The following is a 21,895-nucleotide window of genomic DNA, read 5'->3' on the forward strand; positions in this document are numbered from 1 at the left end:
ATGGAATTACATTATGAATCATTAGTTGAATACCTCAGCACTCAAAGAATTCCAAGGGGTTCTCCACATCATGAAAGAACCTAGATTATATAATGAAAATAGTGATTTTTATTAAAAAATTGAATTGCATTTTAAACAAGTGCTCAAACAACCTTGTTATCCTTACCATAGAAACATTTAAAACAAATGCAGAGAATATTAGGGTAGAAATGGAAGAAGAAAAAATGCAATGATAGAACATGATATCTGCTTTAATTACCCTCTTGGTAGCATTTTAAAAAGTATGGATGAGTTTAGAAAAGATATCAAGAAAATTAGGAATGGAAAATCGAAAAGAGATGAGGCTGACTATATAAGAGGCTGACTATATAAGAGGATTTCTGAGTTGGGGAGGCAGCTAATAAGACATTTTAAATAAATAAATAAATAAATAAATAAGAGTCCTTCAGAAAAACCAAGAAACGGGTCAATGTTGACTTCATCCCAGAGGAATCATCCAGTAATAGTGAAGAAAGGGGCTTCAAACATTTCATGATACTAGATGAGACTGTTGAGCTCTTAGCCTCTGCTTCCTCTCCACCTTCACTGTTCAGTTCTACCTCTTCCCATTTTGTATTTTGTCCAGGACATTGAACAGAGGCAGATAGACAGAGGAATAAATATCAATGAGTAAGACCACGGATAGAACCCTACAAAATACAGTTCCAAGCCCACTGGAAAACATGGTCAAAAATATTTCTTTTTCAAGGTTATTAGGATACTTAAAATTAAGCATTTGTCCCACCATCTGCTTAATGCTCCCCAGCTTTCTATAGCAAGAGGAAAGCCTCAGTAGGCCCCTCTGGGTCCACTGAACCTGTAATTCAAAATTTTGAAAAGTTGGAATTAAGAGACATTTGAAGGTGAATTTTTAAAGTCCAATATGCGCATCAATTAGAGAATGTGCACACAAGAAGGGCTTACACACACCAACCAAATTTTAAAAGCCACCCAGAGGCGCGCATATCTCCCAATGCACACACATATCATTCCAAAAAGGTGGTGTGGGTGGGGCAAAGGCATTCTTGGGCGGGGCCAAGAGATGTGCACAGAAATACTTGCGCACCTGGAAGAGTACCCAGGTACAGTGCTGTGTAGTTTATTCCTGCTATAGAATAAATAAATAAATATGTAATAAAAAAGCCATTTCTGAGGGGTTTAAAAGGTCTGGGGTAACTGGGGGGAGTGCAGGCTAATAACCAGGGGGATTGGAAGATCTAGTTCTACACTGGGTGAAATGGTGGATGAACTGGTAAAACTGGTCTTGGCATGGACACCTACTGGTTATAAAATTCCCTGACAAATGCAGCCGAAACCAGATTTACGTGGTTTGGCATACCTACTTGCAAAATTAGGTGCATGCATAAGTGTATCTAGGCTATTTTATAATGTATGTGCATATGTTATAAAATCGCTGTCTCTCTGGGCATGAGCCAACGCACACACATCAATGTACACCTGCCCCTTTGAAAGTTACCGTCTTACAGCATTGAGAAAAAGAGAGAATTTTTTATAAATCACACGAAGTGTAAGGGTCTGATTAGGGCATAAACACAAACGGGGCACAGTTCACAAACAGTTCTAATTAAAGAAACGTTAATCAAACATAACATGGGTTCCTGTCTAACACTATGCAGAAGGAACAGAAAGTATTCAAGACCGCTTTCTTACCAGGCAAGCAAGGAACCTCACACAAAGATGAGATTTGTGCAATGTTCTCTCAACCTAGCTCGATGTTACTCAGGTAGAGAGTCCATCAAGCTAGGTTGAGAGAACATTGCACAAATCTTATCTTTATACCTAAACCTCACATTGAGTGACTAGGTAGGCCTCATATAGGGGTATAAATACCTACCTGGTATGAGGGCATTATGGCTAGGTGCTCTCTCGCTCTCTCTCTCTCTCTCTCTCTCTCTCTGTAGAAGGGCCCTGATAGCTAGTCTGGATCTCCAGCAGCTTAAAATGGTCCCCCCAGTGGTTGTATGTAGGAAATACAACAATTCTGGCACTTATCGCAAAGTTATTGCAGTTTGCAGTAATACCAATGCGAAGTGCTAAGATAGCTCCCGGCCTCTTCCAGTATTGCTCTAATAGATGAAGTGAGGAATGGAGAGGATGGAGACAGTAGACTTGATGTTAGTAGCGGTTTACAGCAGGGAATAAGAATGGAGTAGATTAGCATCAGGAAGAGTAGAGATAGTGGAATCATAGGAAATAATGAGAAGGAAAAAAATCTACCTGCATTAGGTAATGCTATCACACACAGCTCCTGGCTAGCTGGGGAAGCCCAAGTAAGCTAAGAGAGTCCAGAGAACACTCTGAGGCAAATGGGAGAAGTTCTGCAAACTTCCCAATACCTGGCCAGTTGCTTGAGGAACATGGGGTGGCAGCAGGCCAAGCCCGAGGTAGGTGGTGGTGGTGACTTCCGAAGTTGACCACGGAGACAGCTGGGAAGGGTATTTAGATATACTTCAACTTCCTTGGTAAATTTTTGGCAGTGTTTGAATTGTCATACTGATCAAGGTCCAGCAATATTTGGAATCAAGGACAACTCATTTTATTGGTATTATTTTAAAGTTTTTCCCTGACATAAGCACCTTTCAGATGAAACAAGGCAATGTCAGGGTTTCAATTTTACCTTTCAACCAATTCTTATGTTTTTCTGAGTATCATTTTATTCTTTGCACTTTCTGATTTGTTTAGTATATTTATCATTAAACAGTTATTAGATTATTTTTGTGTCACATGTTATGAATTTAATATCTCATTTTATATTGTTCTGATTTTCACTGCCTTCCTTGTTTTGATTTTATTTTTTGTGGTGATGGGCTTCTTCTTTTATCTAGTTTTTATTTATTTATTTATTTAAATAATTCTTTTATACCACATATTCCAATGATCAAAGCCATTTATAATTTGAATATTCACAATGAAGACCGTATGCTTGAACTGAACAATGTAGTTACCGTGCTAGTCCTCTTACATACACACCGCCTGAGAAAGGTATTTTAGTCATGATAAAAACTTGCATCTTTAAACATTTGCTAGCGTTATACGAGCATCATCTTTACTCATACACTTCCTTGCTTTTCTATTGACTAATATAAATACATAGAAAGAAAAATCTGCAAACACATTGCAAGTGATACCTTTTTATTGGACTGTTAGAGCAGTCTAATCAAAAGATATCAGCTTCAACTTGTTTGCTGATCTTTACTTCTTCAGTTCGTTCAGAAAACAAAAAAAACACAAACACATATATAAGGACTTATTCTTTTCTATGAAATATTAAATAAAGAAAGAAAGATTTTCTTTAGTAATTGGTCATATTATTATTTGCTAACTTGTAGATAATAATCTCTTTGTCTTTACTGAGTAGGTAGCTTGCAACTGTCAAAATAGGGTTGCTGACTAAAGAAGAATATGGCAGCACTGAACATTTTCCATTTGTAAACATAGTCTCCAGGGTTATAATAGTTCTTGGAAAGCTGAATAATATTTAAGTAGACATGATGGTCCCTCCCTTAAAATCAAGATTCATTCAGGAAATATCTTCAGGCTATTTAATGACCTATACAGAGAGAAAGGATTAGAGGAAATCTGGATAGATGATATCCATATGGGAAGTATTTCTGACAAAAGAAAGCAAATTATTTTGAAACTCTCAGTAGGATATGGTTGTAAACTAGAAATACCAGGCTTAGAAAATCAGAGCTTACAATATAAATCTGTCTTAATCCTCTCTAGGTTGCTGCAATCATCTGAAACACTCTGAGGTGCAGAGAGCAACAGGGAAAGTCTATGATTTAGAAATACTTTTAATGCATGTGGTCATCTCCGTCAAAACTGAAAAAATTATGATGTCATCACTGAGACAAATAGAAATTCCACCACCACTTAAATTTTGTGCCACTTTCATATGAAAAGATACTCTTAAAACCATTGATTTTATAGGACCATCATTTTCAGAACTAGAAGTATCGCAAGTAGCTTTTACAGGAATGTATTCATCGCTGATGCCATTAAACAATAATAATTGGTCCTCTGTAAAATTTCAAAACTTATTTTAAAAAATGTTTCTTTTTTTATCAATTTACACATTCAATTTGCACTTATCTCAGCCAGCCTTATCTCACAGTGGCTTGGTCTCTAAATAAAACAGCTGCCCCTATTGTACAACATTGTCTGGATAAATCTCATATTCTCACACAGATACATTGGTTGGTCATTGAACAGGTTCCTGTTCCAGTTCAGGGAGGCAACAGGAAATCATTATTCAATCAACCGGAACAGATCTGAATACATATTTTAAATATAGGGGTAGATTTTCAAAGGGTTACGCGTGTAAGATACGCGCATAACCACTGAAAACCTATCCCTGCGCGCGCCGAGCCTATTTTGCATAGGCTTGGTGGCGCGCCCAAGCCCCGGTTCGCACGTATATGTCCGGGTCTTTCAAAAATGGGTGGTCTGGGATGGGGGCGTGGGCGTGGCGGTGGGCCGGGGGTGGGGCCGAGGGCGTTCCTGAGTCCTCCGGCACAGTGGCCGTGCCGGAGGTTCACGCACCGGCAGCCGGCTGGGGCAGGTATAACTTTTGAAACAAAGGTAGGGGGAGGTTTTAGTTAGGTCTTGGGGGGTGGGCTGAAAAAAAAGTTCCCTCCAAGGCCGCTCTGATTTCGGAGCGGCCTTGGAGGGAACGGGGAAAGCCATGGGGGCTCCCCTCGGATTTTAAAAGGGCCGTGTGTGCCTCATAGTGTATCCAGGTGAACTTAATCTGGACATTGATTGCTACGCGCTCATTTAATTTCATCAGGTCAGTTTTATTTTGTCTGGCTTGATAAAGTTGTATGCACTTTCAAGTCTGACGTGTAATGTGTGACATCACATGCACAGAACTATAAGCGCCATCATTTCAGCAGCTGACAATGCTAAATGCCTTGCCATGCCAAAGAGCTTGAAGGTAAATGTTAAGACCCATGCGCGAGCATCCATAAGCGCGTGGATCCCAGCACACGCACACGAATGCGCTGATTTTATAACATGCACACACCGACATGCACATGTTATAAAATCCACTACCTGCGCGCACATGCACGCCTGATTTTATATTGGTGCACCCATATGCGTGCGAGTGCCAAATCACGCACGCTCCAATAAAGGAGCAGACTGAGGGGGAATTTCCTAAACCCCCTACCTAATCTGCCTCCCTTTTACACTATCCACCCTGACCCCTAAAACCCTGCTAACTGGCCTATTTTTTTGTTTAAAAACTTACCTGATCTCCAGAGCAGCAGCAACTTGCTCGGGCTAGTTGGCTGCTGGCCCGCCCATGCCCCGCCCATGCTCTGCCCAGACCCCGCCTGCACCCCACCCCTTCCCCCCAACCCGGTCTTCTGCACGTACCAGGAGATTCGCGCGTGGCCGCGGGCGTTTGAAAATCCGTGTGGTGCACACATGTCCCGGACACGCACATATCTCCCGGCAGAGGCGCACGTAGGCCTTTTAAAATTCAGCTTTTATGTTTGAAAAGATGTTGGAGAATTTTCATGTTGGACAGCATGGATTCCCCTGAAGCAGAAAGTGTTGTCTTTCAAAACACAGACCATGTTGGGTCTCGGACAACACAGGTCTTGAACAGAGTTCCACAGAGTTTGAGAAGTATAATTAAAACCAGCGCAATTTATGTTTGTGTTCAGCTACACAAATGCAATTTATACAACTTAAAGAGACCAACATCAAGCTAGGATAAGTACAATTATTAATGTGCAAATTGATAAAAAAAAGATAAAAATGTTTAAAAGAAAAGTTTGGAACATGAGAAATTGCCGTGCTGGGTCAGACCAAGGATCCATCAAGCTCAGCATCCTGTTTCCAACAGAGGCCAAACCAGGCCACAAGAACCTGACAAGTACCCAAACACTAAGAAGAACCCATGCTACTGATGCAATTAATAGCAGTGGTCTTCCCTAAGTAAACTTGATTAATAGCAGGTAATGGACTTCTCCTCCAAGAATTTATCCAAACCTTTTTTGAACCCAGCTACACTAACTGCACTAACCACATCCTCTGGCAACAATAATTTTATAGAGGACCAATGATTATATTTTATTGGGCATCAGCGATGAATGCATTGCTGCAAAAGCTATTTGCAATGCTTCTAGCCCTGAAAATGATGGTTCTATAAAATAAGTGGTTTTAAGAATATCGTTTCGTATTGAAATGGCACAAAATGTATATGGTGGTGGAATTTCTATTTCCTTTGGAGTCTTTGTTTTTTTCTAATCTCAGGAGATAATATTTATCATTGAGACAAAGGCATGAATAGTCAAACTGCGAACAGATCTGATTTCAGGCTCCAGCACACTCAGAGTAAGAAAGGAAGCGCTTCTTCAGTTTAAAAGAAAGAACAATTTAATTTCCTATTCTATCATTAAAATATTGTAAAATCATATTTAGACCATTTGGAGATAACTGAATGAGGTAGTCCATTCATAGAAACAAGGAAATGACGGCAGAAAAAGATCAAATGATCCACCCAGTCTGCCCGGCAAGCTTATGCTTATGCCAGTATCTGCTGCACTGTGCAGGCTACCTCCATGCTTATCAGTTTCCCAGATATTTAAAGTCAGTGCCCTCAGATAGCAAATGTTGCTTACCTATAACAGGTGTTCTCACAGGACAGCAGGATGTTAGTCCTTACATATGGGTGACATCACAGGATGGAGCCCAATCACAAACCACTTCTGTCAAAGTTTCCAGAACTTTGACTGGCCCCTACCTGGCATGCCCAGTATGGCACTAACCCTGCAGCCAGCAGGGGTCCCCCTTCAGTCTTATTTGAAAGCTACAGGCAGTGCCAAAAATAAAATAAGAAAACGTTAAGAACCCAACACTGCGGGGCGGCGGGCGGGTTTCGTGATGACTAACATCCTGCTGTCCTGTGAGAACACCTGTTTCAGGTAAGCAACATTTGCTTTCTCACAGGACAAGAAGGATGGTAGTCCTCACATATGGGTGAGTACCGAGCTGAGGATGTCCGAACATGCACCAAATGTATCGAAAGGCGTGCAACAGGCACAACAACTAGGGTGGAATTTGGTAGAGGGCATCCTGAACCCCACCGGGCAGGCGGAAGGGTGTTGGTACGTCACGTTGTAAATAGGTTACGAAGGACAGATTGGCCGAAGATGGAATCTTGTCTTCCGGCTTTGTCCAAGCAATAATGGGCTGCAAAGGTGTGGAGAGAGCTCCAGGTAGCAGCCCTGCAAATGTCAGGAAGCGGCACCAATCATGAGTGTGCTACTGAAGTCGCCATGGCCCTCACAGAGTGTGCTTTAACACGGTCTTGGAATGGAATGCCTGCTTGCTGGTAGCAGAAGGATATGCAGTCCGCCAACCAGGAGGAGAGAGTCTGTTTACCCACAGGCTTCCCTAACTTGTTAGGGTGGAAAGAGACGAACAATTGAGTGCTTTCCCTGTGGGCAGCTGTACGGTCTAGGTAAAATGCTAGAGCCCGCTTACAGTCAAAGGTATGCAGAGCCTGTTCTCCTGGGTTGGCATGGGGCCTGGGAAAAAAGGTAGGTAGTATGATGGATTGATTGAGATGAAAATCCGAAACTACCTTAGGTAAGAATTTCGGGTGAGTGTGGAGTACCGCCCAGTCCTGCAGAAGTTTAGTGTAAGGCGGATAGGTAACTAGAGCCTGCAATTCACTAACTCTGCAAACTGAAGTGATTGCTAAAAGGAAAATCACTTTCCATGTGAGATATCGAAGTTCACAAGAGTGAAGAGGCTCGAATGATGGTTTCATGAGCCGACCCAGAACCAGATTAAAGTCCCAAGAAGGGGCTGGAGGACGTAGTGGGGGCTTGATATGGAGCAAGCCCTTCAAAAAGCGTGTTACAAGGGGTTGTACTGATATAGGGACATCCCCGACACCTTTATGGAAGGCGGCTACCGCACTGACATGCATTCTGATGGAAGAAGTTTTTAGACCTGACTCTGATAAGTGCCAGAGATAGTCTAAAAACTTGGTAACTGGACAGGTAAAGGAGTCAAGGGACTGAGACGAGCACCATGACTTAAACCTGTTCCATTTGTAAGAGTAAGCTTTTCTCGTGGAAGGCTTCCGTGAAGCAATCAAGACATGGGAAACTGGTTCAGAAAGGTTAAGTGGTTGAAGGATTAACCTTTCAACATCCATGCCATCAGGGATAAGGCGTGAAGATTGGGATGGCGTAGGCTCCCATTGTTCTGAGTGATCAGAAGCGGGTCCTTTCCCAAGGGAATGTGCCTGCGGATGGAGAGATCCTGAAGTATTGAAAAACACATTTGGTGCGGCCAGTGAGGTGCTATCAGGATCGTGGTTCCCTTGTCCTGACGTAACTTCACGACAGTCTTCAAGAGAAGAGGAAGTGGAAGGAATGTGTAGAGCAGACCAGTTGCCCATGAGAGGGAGAATGCGTCTCTGGGTTGAGAGAGTTTGCTGCGAATAAGAGAGCAGTAGTTCTCCACTTTGCGGTTTTGTGGGGACGCAAAGAGGTCTATCCGAGGATATCCCCATTGTTGAAAGATGGAGTTCGCTACAGAGGGGTTGAGAGACCACTCGTGCGGTTGAAAGACACGACTCAGCTTGTCTGCCAGCACATTGTCCACTCCCGGCAACCAGGTGGCCCTGAGGTACATTGAATGGGAGAGAGCTTCCTCCCAAATCTGTGCAGCTTCCTGACACAGAAGGAAGGAGCCTGTGCTTCCCTGCTTGTTGATGTACCACATTGCCATCTGGTTGTCCATCTGAATCAGGATGACTTGATTTGAGAGGCGATCCTGAAAAGCCCTGAGAGCATATCTGATTGCTCAAAGTTCCAGGAAATTTATTTGGTGTTTGGCTTCCTCTGAAGACCAAGGTCCTTGTGTCTGCAGATCGGCCACGTGGGCTCCCCAACCGAGGTTGGAAGCATCGGTGGTGAGAGTTATTTGAGGGTCTGGAGCCTGGAAGGGCAAGCCTTGGAGGAGATTGACCTCATTTCTCCACCAGGCGAGAGACTGACGGAGTGAGTCGGTTACATGGACAATGATCGACAGGGGCTGAATGGATTGAGTCAATTGTGACTTTAAGAGTCCACTGCATGACTCTCATGGCCAAGTGGGCTATTGGGGTCATCTGAACTGACGCCATGTGTCCCAGGAAGATGAGAAAGTGGTGTGCAGTCGTGGAGTGCTGAGACTGCAGCTGGTGTGTAAGGGACACCAGATTGAGAGCTCACTGTCAAGGCAGAAAAGCCTTTGCCTGCAAGGTGTCCAAGTCTGCCCCAATGAACGATAAGGTTTGAGATGGGACTATGTAGGATTTGTCGTAGTTGACAAGAAATCCGAGCGACATTAGAGTGTGTAAGGTAAGATTTAGGGATGACAGAGCAGCTGAGTGGGAGCCCTGATTAACCAATCATCTAGATAGGGGTAGACATGAACACCTTGAGTCCGAAGGAAGGCTGCAACTACAACGAGGCATTTTGTGAAGACTCGTGGTGCAGACGCGAGGCCAAATGGAAGCACTCGGTACTGATAGTGCTTGGTGCCTACTAGAAACCTCAGGTATTTGCGATGGGATGGAATTATCGCAATATGAGTGTATGCGTCCTGGAGGTCTAGAGAGCAGAGCCAGTCTCCTCTTTGTAGAAGAGGAAGAAGAGAGCCCAAGGTGACCATCTTGAACTTTTATCGCTGGAGGTACTTGTTGAGGGCCCGTAGGTCCAGAATAGGACGGACGCCTCCCAATTTTTTGGGGATTAGGAAGTACCGGGAATAGAACCCTAGGCCTTGCTGAGAGCATGGTACAGGTTCTATTGCTCTTGACTGGAGAAGGAGGGAAACCTCTTGATCCAGAAGAATTGAGTGTTCGGATGTTCTCCACGTCTGTAGAGGTGGGGAGTCCGGTGGCAGAGCGAGAAAGTTGAGATGGTAACCCTGAGCAATGATTGCCAATACCCATTGGTCGGATGTGATTGAATGCCACATGTTGTGGAAGTGGCACAATCGACCTCCCACTGGTATGTGCGATAGAGGAATCTGGCTGCTGCTCTCTAAGTGGAAGTCAAAAACCCAAAGCAGGTCCTGGTTGAGGAGCTGCCTGTGGTTTTTGTTTATGGGCTTGACGAGACTGCAGTTTTTGATAAGGTCTCATGGCACGGGATCTGGTTGGTGGCGGGTAAGACTTCTTCGGGTGGAAGAAAGGCTTCTTAGAGTCCTTTCTAAAGGGCTGTTTTGAGGAGAAGTTGGAAGGCATCAAAGCGAGCTGTCTTAGGGTCTCATGATGATCCTTTAATTCTGCCACTGTCCGTTGAATCTGTTCACCAAACAGATTATCTCCGACACAAGGCAGGTCGGATAACCAGTCTTGTACTTCTGGGCGTAGGTCAGAAGACTTGAGCCAGGTCCACCATCTCGCCGAAATAGCAGCTACAGACACTCTGGTAGAGGTGTCAAAAATGTCATATGATGTTCTAATCTCATGCTTGCCTGCCTCAAAACCCTTGTTTACTAGGGTTTGTAATGGTTCTTGAAATTGCTGAGGCAGGGAGTCTGAGAAATCCTGTATCTGCTTGAAAATGACCCTGTTATATTGGGTTATATAAAGCTGATAGGTGGCAATTCGGGAGATGAGCATGGCTCCTTGGAATACTCGGCGACCAGTGTTATCTAGGAACTTTTGTCCCTTTCCAGGAGGAACAGATGAGTGAGGCTTTGACCTTTTCGCCCTCTTTTGTGCAGACTCTACCACAACCGAGTGGTGATCAAGCTGTGATTTTTGAAAACCTGGGGCTGACTGTACCAAATAGGTAGTGTCAGCTTTCCTGTGTACTGGAGCAATTGATCCAGGATGTTCCCAGTTCTTCTTGAGGAGATCGAGAAGGACCTGATGAATGGGAATAGAGATGATTACCTTAGGGGCATCCAGGAATTGGAGCAACTCCATCATCTGGTGCCTATCATCCTGTTCCGTCTGTAATTGGAAGGGAACCAATTCAGACATTTCCTTCACAAAATTTATAAAGGAAAGGTCCTCTGGGGGAGAACGCTTTCTAATCTCAGTGGAAGCAGAGAGCAATGTTGGAGTTTTATCAAAAGTAACATTATCGTATATAGCACATCCTATAAACAAAATAATATCAAGATACCCCTGGACTTAGCAAAACAAAAGGAAATGTTTTTTCTTGTCTAAGGGGGTTAATTTCGAAAGGCTTATCGCACGCGATGTCTGTTGAGGTATCATCACCCCAGGTATCATAAGAATCCACACCTGTCCCTCTAGGAACTAGAGGGGGACAGGGTGGTTGGATACCTGAAGGACCAGGTCTAGGCTCCGAAGGAATTGGAGGAATTATCGGAGGCACCGATGATGGCATCAAAGGTACCGGTGCAGGCATCGAAGGCATCGATGGATAACTCGGTGGCACCGACAGACGTATCGGCACCGATGGATGGGTCGGTGGTGAGGGACTTATTAACATCGATGGCTGAGGCAGAACTCCCGATGGAGGGATGCGAAAAGGTGTTTCTCCTCCCGATGATGCTGTCAGTGGGGAGGGCATCAGAGCCGGAGACCCGGGATCCATCGGTGGAAAAGCGGCCATAAGCGCTTCCATCCTGGATAGCAGCGGTGCCAGCGCTGCTGGAATTGGGTCGATGATCGGTTCCAGAGGCGGTGCCAGTGTCGATGCCGGAGGAACCTGAAGACGTTGCATCGCTTTGTCGATGGCCTCCTGAACCATCCGGTCCAGTTCTTCTAGGAGACCTGGAGCAAGCAGCCCCGGCTCCGGAACAGAAGAAGGAGGCAGAGGCATAGCCGAAGGGACCACCGTTAAAGGCGGAGACGCGGCTCCCGATCCCCAATCGGGTGAGGGTTGCCTCGGTGACCCGGTCGCAGGAATGGTCGGTGCCTTTCCTGGATGGGGTTTTTTCGACAGCAGCTCGGACAATGGCGAGGTCGATGATTTTGCTCCCTCAATGGTCTGAGTCTTACGGTGTCAATGGCGATGTTTCTCCCTGCGATCCCCTCGATCCTGAGGGGGAGTAGAAGGTGTCAATGGCCAAGAAGTTGTCGATGCCAGTCAGTCACCGGTCGGTGGTCGATGCTGGCGTGAAGTTGACGGTGCCGGTTCTGACGACGTCGATGCAATGGACGGAGTTGGGGTTTGAGCACGGAAGAGAAGTTCCATCTTCTCGTTTCTGGCCTTGCGACCCTTCAATGTCATTAGGGCACATTTGGTGCAGGTCAAGACACTGTGCTCGCGTCCTAGACACATTACACAGACTTTATGGGGGTCTGTGATAGACATGGTGCGGGTACAGTCCGGGCATCGACGAAACCCCGATGCCATGGCCATGGAAAAAAATCGAGCCGCAGTACGGTCGATGGCCAGTAGGCTGTGACGACCAAACTTGACGATAATCGACGGAAAACGGCTAAAAACTTATCGGAGTACTGCGGGCTGAGAAAAGTTAGAGGAGGGACCCCTGTGGGGCAATTTAACTTTTAGTAATTCCGTGAGGAAAATTCCTGTCAGGAATCTCTTCAGAGCTCCTTTACCACGAGGCTACTGCTCCACGGAAAAAAAGAAGACTGAAGAGGGACCCCTGCTGGCTGCAAGGTTAGTGCCATGCTGGGTATGCCCAGTAGGGGCCAGTCAAAGTTTTGGAAACTTTGACAGAAGTTTTCCATGATTGGGCTCCATCCTGTGATGTCACCCATATGTGAGGACTACCATCCTGCTTGTCCTGTGAGAAACTGTTTGAATCCAATTTCCCTTAACCCTTACCGTGGAAGCAGAGAGCAATGTTGGAGTTGTATCAAAAGTAACATTATCGTATATAGCACATCCTATAAACAAAATAATATCAAGATACCCCTGGACTTAGCAAAACAAAAGGAAATATTTTTTCTTGTCTAAGGGGGTTAATTTCGAAAGGCTTATCACACGCGATACAGCCGTATCGCGTTCGATAAGCCTCTATCGCATGCGAAAAGGCCCTTTTCGTATGCAATAGCATGCAAATTAGATTGGGGTGGAGTCGGGGCGGGGAGGGGCAGAGTCGTGGCAGGGAGGGGGTGGAGTCGGCAGTGGCTTCACTGCCGGTGATAATGTTACTAACGTTATCGTCAGCAGTAGCACGCCAAATAGCACCACCTTTCACAGTGGCGCTATTCGGTGCAAAAGCCGGCAGCCAACACACTGCGGCCACCGAAATTGCACCGCCGTGGTGCGAAGGCTGCGGGCTTTCACAGGCCAACCCTCCGTTTTCACAGGATTCATCATTCTGCGAAGAATGATGAATCCGACCTAAGTGATGAAGCAGAAGTTATGGTTTCTCAAATCTGAGACAGTTCTGCTGTCGCCTGTGGTTTGAATACAATCTACAGCATGCAAATATGTTTTTGAGGCTGTAGGTCCTAAATGTTACATGTAGAAAATTAACTGCATTACTCAGGAAGGTCATGGCATTTATGATCTGACTAGAAAGAGTCCAGTAATAACATAAAATGAAATGAATGAGCAATTCAAAGAAAGATATTTATAAATTTGATGTAAATATAAGTGCAGTTAACTTACCTGCTATGGGTTTCTTACTATTATTATTTTCTAAAGAGCAAAGAGTTTGACTATCAAGGTCCTGCTGAGGTTTTGTTATCTTCTGGTCTAGGTGTTCTTCTTCCTCAGGTATTGGTGGAAGCGTTGTAAGTATATCATCATCACCATCATCATATGCTTGATAGCTAGTATGTGCCGATTCAGTAGATTCTAAGGAATGTGTGCTTTTTAGCGATGATGATTCAGAAAAGTCAGAGTTTTGTGGAATTCCATCTTTATTTTGTAGGCTGGTTTTTAGTCTTTGTTCATCCGCCATCGGATTCAAATCATAGTCTGATAGTGAATCGCTGTTCTCTTCATGGGGCCAATACTGGCTTTCTTCCAGGTTTTTGGAAGGATTTTCATCTTCATTGAAATCGAGATCATTTTCGAGGCCTTCATCTTGGTCTTCTAAGCCAAATTCATGGTTGCTATCCACAGCTGGCTTGCTATCACTTTTCTTTAAGTTGTCAAAGGAAATAAATATTGAGTCTCCAGCCTGCTGAACTGCTTCACACATTCGCGACATCCAGGAGGAAAGAGGCTGGAAGAAACTCTGAGCATCCTGGGAAGCCATATTTAGCACCATGACCAGAATGTGATGATCACAAAGTCCAGAAGTTCAGTTTTGCCAGCATGCCACACCTACAATTCTGCAAGCTATAGAATAAGCATTGTAATAATTAAAATATTTGTTCATCTCAATGTCTTGAAAAAACATAATATAATATAGTAAAAGCTATCTAAACATATCAAGAGAAAAATAAAAATAAATTGCCTGTTCTCAATCTAGTAGCCACCACCAAATTACCAAAGACTTACTGCACAGGACGTGACTTGTTAGATTGACAAAATAAAGATTTTCAATTTAATTTCATATCAGATTAATGGAAAATGACTTAGTGGAAACTAAAAGATATATCAGCCTCAGAATGACTCAGAATAATGAAGTGGTTACAAAAATACATAATAAAGATATTTATTCACATCTTCTAATTTTCTGAAATCTTTTTCTTATCAGTTTATCACCTTCTAATATTATTCACCTTTGCTATGTATTTATTTCGATCAACATTACTGTTACCCTTATCCACCAACCTAGCAATCAATGCCTGGGAAATTTCCCAAGCTCAATGCATGTTCATGTGCACAATTTGACAAATGCGTATTTGCTTCCTTTTTCACAATCTATCAACCTCATATTCAATAACTATTCCTTAGAAACATTTGATTTGACTCCACTTATCATGCATACTTCACATTTTGCAGCCAATCTTTTTACTATCTTTTGCTGTATAATATTTATATGGGGGTTGGGGAAAGGGTTCCAGCTTTTTTGGAGAAACTGCGAAGGAAAAGGAAACCAAATTTTAATTTGTGTCGTACCTACATTTTCACTTTACTTTTGATGATGCCCAACATGAAACCCCATGGTATTGGAAATTTTGCCTATTTTAAAATGACTCGGTATTTTTTTTTTTTTGTTTATGATGCTCTATATTACAGGCTTGCTTCTGAAAGGAGCCAAAGATTACAGAACAACTGTTCCCTTTGTTGAAGGCAAAGCACAAAGAAGAGTAAGAAAAAAAAAAAAGCATCTCTCAACATTTCAGGTTGTGCATCTGTAGTGCAGTTCTAGTAGCTGTATTATTTATTGAAGAAGAGATCTGTGTGGTCCTGAATATTCACATACAATCTCTTCTTTGAACAGTTCTTATGCTGATCCAATAAAAGGTAGCACAGCCTACGAAAAAAAAAATGAATGTGTTTTATAGCTCAAACGGAAGCAGCCAATTTGCAGCATCTGAGGAAAAAGAATATTGTTCTGATTTTATTTGCTTTTACTACAGCATTGCCGACTACTCATGGCAAAGTTGAAATATGCAACAAACGAGGGCAATCCTTGCCTGCAGTAAGGAAAGCAACTTAGGAGAATTGCTTTTTTTTTCTCCCAAAAAGGTACCACTGTTGAAAAGTGGCCAAAATTTAAATGAGCTGGCAACAAGAAAATGGCCACTAATTGGTGACTATGAATATTAAACAAAAGACAAGATGACAAAGGAAGGAGAAAAGTAAGGTCCTGATGGCCATTTTCTCAATGCCTAGTGTTTTACATTTTTTAATGGGCGGATTTTTTTTTTTTAACTGGGACAGTTTTAAAAAAAGGGTCACTCTTTTTTAGCTCTTCTTTCTCAGTGCATTAAGGATGAACCTCCAGATCATGGCCAGGTATGCCTCCAATAAAAGTCACTGCTGTTTCATTTGCATATATGATTGAATAATTAGTTGGAACGAGGAGGAAAAGTATGGAGACAGATGCCCCTCCCGCACACGTCTAGGTACTGTGGCAAACCACTTCCCAAGTCATGGAAGCTGTAAAGCACCACTATTCTAAACACAGGGAGTGCGCATGGACGTGTGGACAAATTTTAAGTAACGACAGTAAAACCCAAGGGTTTCACCTTTGAAAAACATTAAGCTGAAAATATCTATTTTAGCAAATTCTTTACACCATGGAGTTTAATGGGAAATATTTATATAGCAGACAAAACGCAACAAGATTGATTTTATTGTAATTGTACATTCCCTTCTTCTTTATTTGTTTTCAACCCAGTGGTTGGAACTGCCAAATTTCACTATTTTCCATGCTTTGATGAAAATTCTCCCCACTAATCTCTAAGGTGAATAGTTTTGCAAATATTCAAATTTTGCAAGCTATCCATGAAACTATTCACAAAATGAAAATCATACTGTTTGTATGTGCTCAATGGAGAGATCGCACTTTTCAGAGGCCTTGCAGTCAGACAGTACCCACTCCCGAGAGACATAATAGTCATAAATACAGAGACAGTACCCATTTTCCAGAGACCTTGCTGACATGAGAGGATCCCCTGCCCCGAGATTGCTTACCAATACACAGACCCCCCCCTGTTTACAGACTTAGCAGAAATAACCAGATTGTACCTCCCAGAGTTCTAGCAGCAATAGGCAGCAGCATAGATAGTGCTAAAGAAAGACAAAGGACTATCAGGCTAATCTTAAAATGAACGCATGTGTGCCCATGCATGTGCATTCCGGAATTTTAAATCGTGCGCGCACTTGCACGCGTATGTTTTAAAATACACCAACCGTGCGTATATATGCTCCTAATTTTAAGAGGTTACTCAAGCACAGCTAGCACGTGTGCTTCTACGGTAGGACTTTGTCGGCTTTTACGCGCATAGGTGGATATTAAAACATGCTCACGTGAGGGACAGCCCAGTTTTTCCAATTAGTCCACCAGTTTGCCCAGTTAATATCAAGGTCTTCCAAACCCCTCTACATGGCCCCCATTTGACCCAGACCCATTCCCCTATCCTGTAAGCCCTAAAACTCGAGTCCTACAGGCTTGCTCCTCATCTGTAGCAGGAGTTATGTTACGCGGCTAGCAAACTGATGCATACCGCAGTCTCCGGTTTTAAAATATAGAGTTATGCGGTGTAACTGTTGTCCCCGCCCCTTTTCCGCCCTCTTATTTTGGATGCACACACTGGTATATATGCACTTACTTTGCGGCTTTGCTCCCGAACAGCCTACATACATGTGTATGGGGCCATTTTTGTGCGAGCAGCGCTTTTAAAATCAACCTCAATAGAGTGCTCAGCACCTTATGAGATCCATTTCTACATTCACCACAGAGTTTACGTCTTCTCCCTTCAAATATCCTTCCATGAAGAGACAGAAGGAAGAAGGAATTGCACATTTGTAATCAGTTCCTTTCATTCTCTAGGACAATTTAAAGGGAAAAGAGAAAGGTTCTGCAGTACAACTTTTGAGGTGGCATTTTGAAAGACTACTACATATGAATATAATAAAATACATTTTGAATAAATAATACATATGAATATAAATCATTTTTCTTTAAAAATCTAAGAATAAACAAATTTGGATAGCAACATTAAACATACAAAGCTACTTGTTTTTTTAAATTGTAATGATTTAACTCTTTATCCAAGGTAAAGAAGTACCAAGGAAACACAACTTTGATCTTCCGGTTTATTGAGCTCTCAAACAACGTTACTACAGAAAATATTTGACTACTATTGTCCTATTTAAATTACTAAAACATAAAAAGAATGAATACTGCCAAATGCCACATGTTTTCCAAGTTCCCAAGCATACCTGACAGCTGTGTGAAATTTCCTCAATCTAAGGCACAAAATTACAATTTCACAATGCCAATTTTCATTCAAATTCTCTTTAGACTTTTTTTTTAAGCTTAGTGTCCATTGGTATTACTTTGGGCAAAGCGCAGAAGAATAAATAAGCCGTAATGCAGAAAAAATAATGTGCAGTGACTGTGTGAGACCGATTACCTCTGTCGGCATATTCCAAAGCAATTTGATGTGACTTGAAAGGAAACAGAAACCCTGAATACTTTACACGAAGAGTTAGAAAGCAGTGATTCTAGACTAGGACTTGGCCACTCCAGTGCTGGACTGCCACAAACAGGTCTGGTTTTCAGGATATTCACAATGAATATGCATGAGATAAATCTGCATGCAATGAAGGCAATGCGTCCAAATATAACTCATGCATATTCACGGTGGATTTCCTGAAAACCAGACCTGTTTGTGGCACTCCAGGACCAGAATAGCCTGCCCCTCTTCTAGGCTATGCAAGATGAAAAAGCAGTGAAGACAGAGAACACATTCTCTCATTGCTGTTCTTTTACGTAGTTTTCCGCTATCATCATTTCTGTCATGGTGATTCCTTAATTTCTCTTGCCTGCATACTTGTGAAACCTTAGACACAAGTGCATTTTTGCCAAAATTGCAGAATGTTCATATATTTTCATTTGAATTATGTGACAAGAGTATTTTAACTTGTTTCAGCTTTTGCTGCATGTTCTCATGGGCTGGATAGTAGAAAAGTATGCATGCAAAAAAATTGAGCAAATTCTATATTGTTTTCAAGTTTTTCTGCAATTGTCTTGCTCTTTAAACAATCTTTTAACTGCATGTTTTCTTTGTTTTAGCGAGATTGTTTGATCAGCCTCCAGGTGTTCTGTCGCCATGAAGCTAAACAGACAACTGGGGAAGAATTAGTCCATATAATCAGCAGTGAGCAAGGAAGGCAAATGTATGCAATTCTCTAACGTTCTCTTGCACACATCATGACAAAAATGAACTTCACCTGGAAGCCAGGGTATTTATTTATTTATTTATTTAACAACTTTTTTTTATACCCACATTCGTGGGTACATCATATCGGTTTACATGGAACTAAGAGAAATACAGTGAACGGGGTGGGGGGGGGGGGGAGTGGAAGAAACGGGGTATAACAGGAGAAGTGTAAAGGGTATGCTGGATACGATCTCAGTCTCACCTACTCACCTCACTATTTCTGTGTGCATGGTTTAGTATATAGCCAGAGTCGATGCAAGGGTATTAGGCACCCTAGGCACCTCCTTGTGCCCACCCCCTCGTTACACCACCACCCCCATTAGGGGATACGAGGCATGTGGGACCACAAGCAGCAGCACCACAATGGCAAAGAGGAGTGGAGATTTCCGAATCTCCACTCCTCTTTGGTGCCGCCAACTAGGCCCAGGCCTAGTTCACCTAGTGGTTCTGCCGGCCCTGTGTATAGCTATTTAAGGGGCCTATTAACTAAACCTATTTTCCATTTTATGTCTATGATTGTTTAAAAAGATCTCTAAGTAGATTGTTTTACTCAGAGTTCCACCCCGCCCCCCACCTCCCCAACTCACACCTACCCATTCTGCTGCCTGTTTTTCATATACAGACTTTTGGAAGGGTTGCAACCTTATTTCTTGCATCTCTATGCAGTTAAAAATGGATATCTCTCCTTACTTAAACTCCACCTAAACAACAACCCTTCTTTGAGTCTGCTATTGGCAGGGCTGGCACAAGCCACTGTGCAAACTGAGCATTTGCACAGGACGGTAGTCCAAGGGGGGCAGCAGACTGGGCCACCCACCAGCCAAAATGGAACGGAGGTTGCATGGCTGCCTGGCGCACTCACCCCTGTTGGCAGCCGAAGTAAAAAAAAAAAGGCCAGCAGACCGCCCGTGGCAGAGGAGCCTGCTAAAGGAAGCTTGCCAGCCTCAGATTTAGTTATCGGTTTGGGCAGAGGGTACCCAAACCTTTGCCCAATCCGATGCATCAACTCCTAGACTCCTCCCGCACCAGCGGGCAGTGGACATTTGAATAATGTCACGTTCCTGCTGCCGCAGGGCCAGTCTCACGAGAAGAGCTGCAAGATTGCTGCTCCTCTCGCGAGACTGGTCCCACGGCAGCAGGAGATGACGTCATTCAAATGCTGCTGCGTCTGTTGCCAGCTCGTGTGGGAGATCTAGGAGTTGATGCACCAGATCTGGCAGGGGTTTGGGTTATCTCTGCCCGATCCAATATCTAAATCTGAGCTGGCAAGCTTCCTTTAGCGGCTCCTATGCCACGGGCGGTCTGCCGGCCTTTTCTTTAATTTGGCCGCTTTCCTGCTCCTGCTGCCTGCTCACGCGAAAAGGGTGGGGGATAACGAATCCTGACTGTAATAAACTGTACCAGGGAGTGGGAGGAGGAAGAGCTTGGGGAGGGCTAAGAAGATGTAAATGACTGGAGGGGAAGGGCAAGGAAGAAAGTGGGGAAAGCATAGGAAGGAGCGAGAAGAGGGGAGGACAGAGCCTAAGGAGGAAGGGAGAGGGGATGAAGGCGAAAAAAGCTGAGATAGTGACTCACTAAGGGGAGAGAAGAATTTCTAGAGGGACAGGGATGGGGGAAGAACTGAGGTAGTGTGAGAAGGGAATATCTAGAGCAGAGCTTTCCAAACTGTGTGTCGCGACACGTTACTGTGTCGCCTGCAGTGTGCAGGTGTGTCGTGCGCCGCACCATCAACTCTGACGTGAGCTTGGGCTTTTTTTTCTAGCAATTCACTTTTTTTTTTTTTCCAGTTCGTGGGTTGCTTATTATTGGGCGATTTTTGCTGTCAATTGAGGTTTTTTGGGCTTGGTGGGTGGGACTTGAGCCCAGCTGTCCCTGACATTAGCTGCCTGGCCACGAGGAGTACTGACTGCAAGCAACAGTGTCTGGTGATCATGGAAGGTGTTATGCACCACGGCAGTGAAGCACTTAACTGGCAACAATCAAAAAGAAGAGGTACATGAGTGTGGGGGCCAGACATGTGCTTGGGGGGGGGGAGAGAGATGAGTGTGTGGGGGGACAGACATGTGCTTGGGGGGGGAGAGGGAGAGAGATGAGTGTGTGGGGGACAGGACATGTGCTTGGGCTTGTTATTTTGGAAAATAGAACTTGGAATATTATATATTTTTAATATAAATGAAAGATTTTCATGAGATAGGTTGTGTCGTGAAACATCTTATTTATGTATATATTTAAGGAAACATACATAAATTGTTGAAATATGTTTCGTTCGTTTAACCTCTGGTTTGCTAGTAGACTGAATTACCGTGTCGTGAAATTATGTTCGTCTAAAAAGTGTCACCAACATGAAAAGTTTGGAAAGCTCTGATCTAGAGGGAGGGAGGGAAGGGAATGAAAATTGGGAGAAAGAGCAAGATAGTGAGGGGAAAGAGGAAGAAAAGCTGATGAGAAGTGAGGGAAAGTGCTGAGGTAGTGAGGCTGCGGGTTATCCAGTAAACCTCATCCTGTAGGGTGATATCTCCTGTTTAAAATGATGCACCAATTATGAATTATAAAAATCATGTACAGGATAAATTCTGACAGGCCCAGACCCTGCTACAGCAAGAGAAGGAATTTTACCCAGATGAGCTTTAAACCGCGTTACATCAGTGGAAACTAGAGGCCTTGTTCCAATGCAGTATAAGAGGCCTTATCAGATGTGCCTGTTTGCCAGTTCCTGTGCAAATAAAGAAGCGGGAGGGGGGAAAGGACCTGCAATGTGGCAGGACCCCTCCCAAAGTAAAGGGGAGGGGAGAAAAAACCTGCATTGTAGCAAGAGACCCCTCCACCCACCACGAGAGTATTCATGAGTTTATCCATATTTATCAGCTGTGAAGTATAAGAAAGGGGGGCAAGAAGGAAAGAAAGGACCAGAAAGAAGGAGAAAAAAAAAAGAACCTCCTGGCAGAGCGACCCAGAAACCAAAAAGGGAGCAGGGAGGCTAGGCCCGGCCCCCCGGGGGATAAGGAGCCCCAAATCCTGAAGGCAAACCCGGGGAGAAAACCCTGAAAGCAAGAACCTGTGCTG

The 21,895-nt window shown here is 43.6% G+C and overlaps 1 protein-coding gene across 3 annotated transcripts in view; it reads right to left on the bottom strand.

Moving 5' to 3' along the window:
* SYT16 (synaptotagmin 16) overlaps positions 1-21,895 on the bottom strand; it is a 225,512-nt gene that overhangs the window by 100,651 nt on the left and 102,966 nt on the right. For 2 of the 3 annotated variants that reach the window (XM_029598148.1, XM_029598149.1), the window contains exon 3: positions 13,650-14,327. The exons of the other annotated variant lie outside the window; for it this stretch is intronic. In XM_029598148.1, the coding sequence (XP_029454008.1) occupies positions 13,650-14,256 (607 nt within the window). In that variant the 5' untranslated portion in view covers positions 14,257-14,327. The remainder of the gene's footprint in view (positions 1-13,649; positions 14,328-21,895) is intronic. 3 annotated transcript variants of the gene reach the window in all.

The sequence above is a fragment of the Rhinatrema bivittatum genome, chromosome 4, assembly GCF_901001135.1.
Source record: "Rhinatrema bivittatum chromosome 4, aRhiBiv1.1, whole genome shotgun sequence".
Classification (NCBI taxonomy): Eukaryota; Metazoa; Chordata; class Amphibia; order Gymnophiona; family Rhinatrematidae; genus Rhinatrema; species Rhinatrema bivittatum.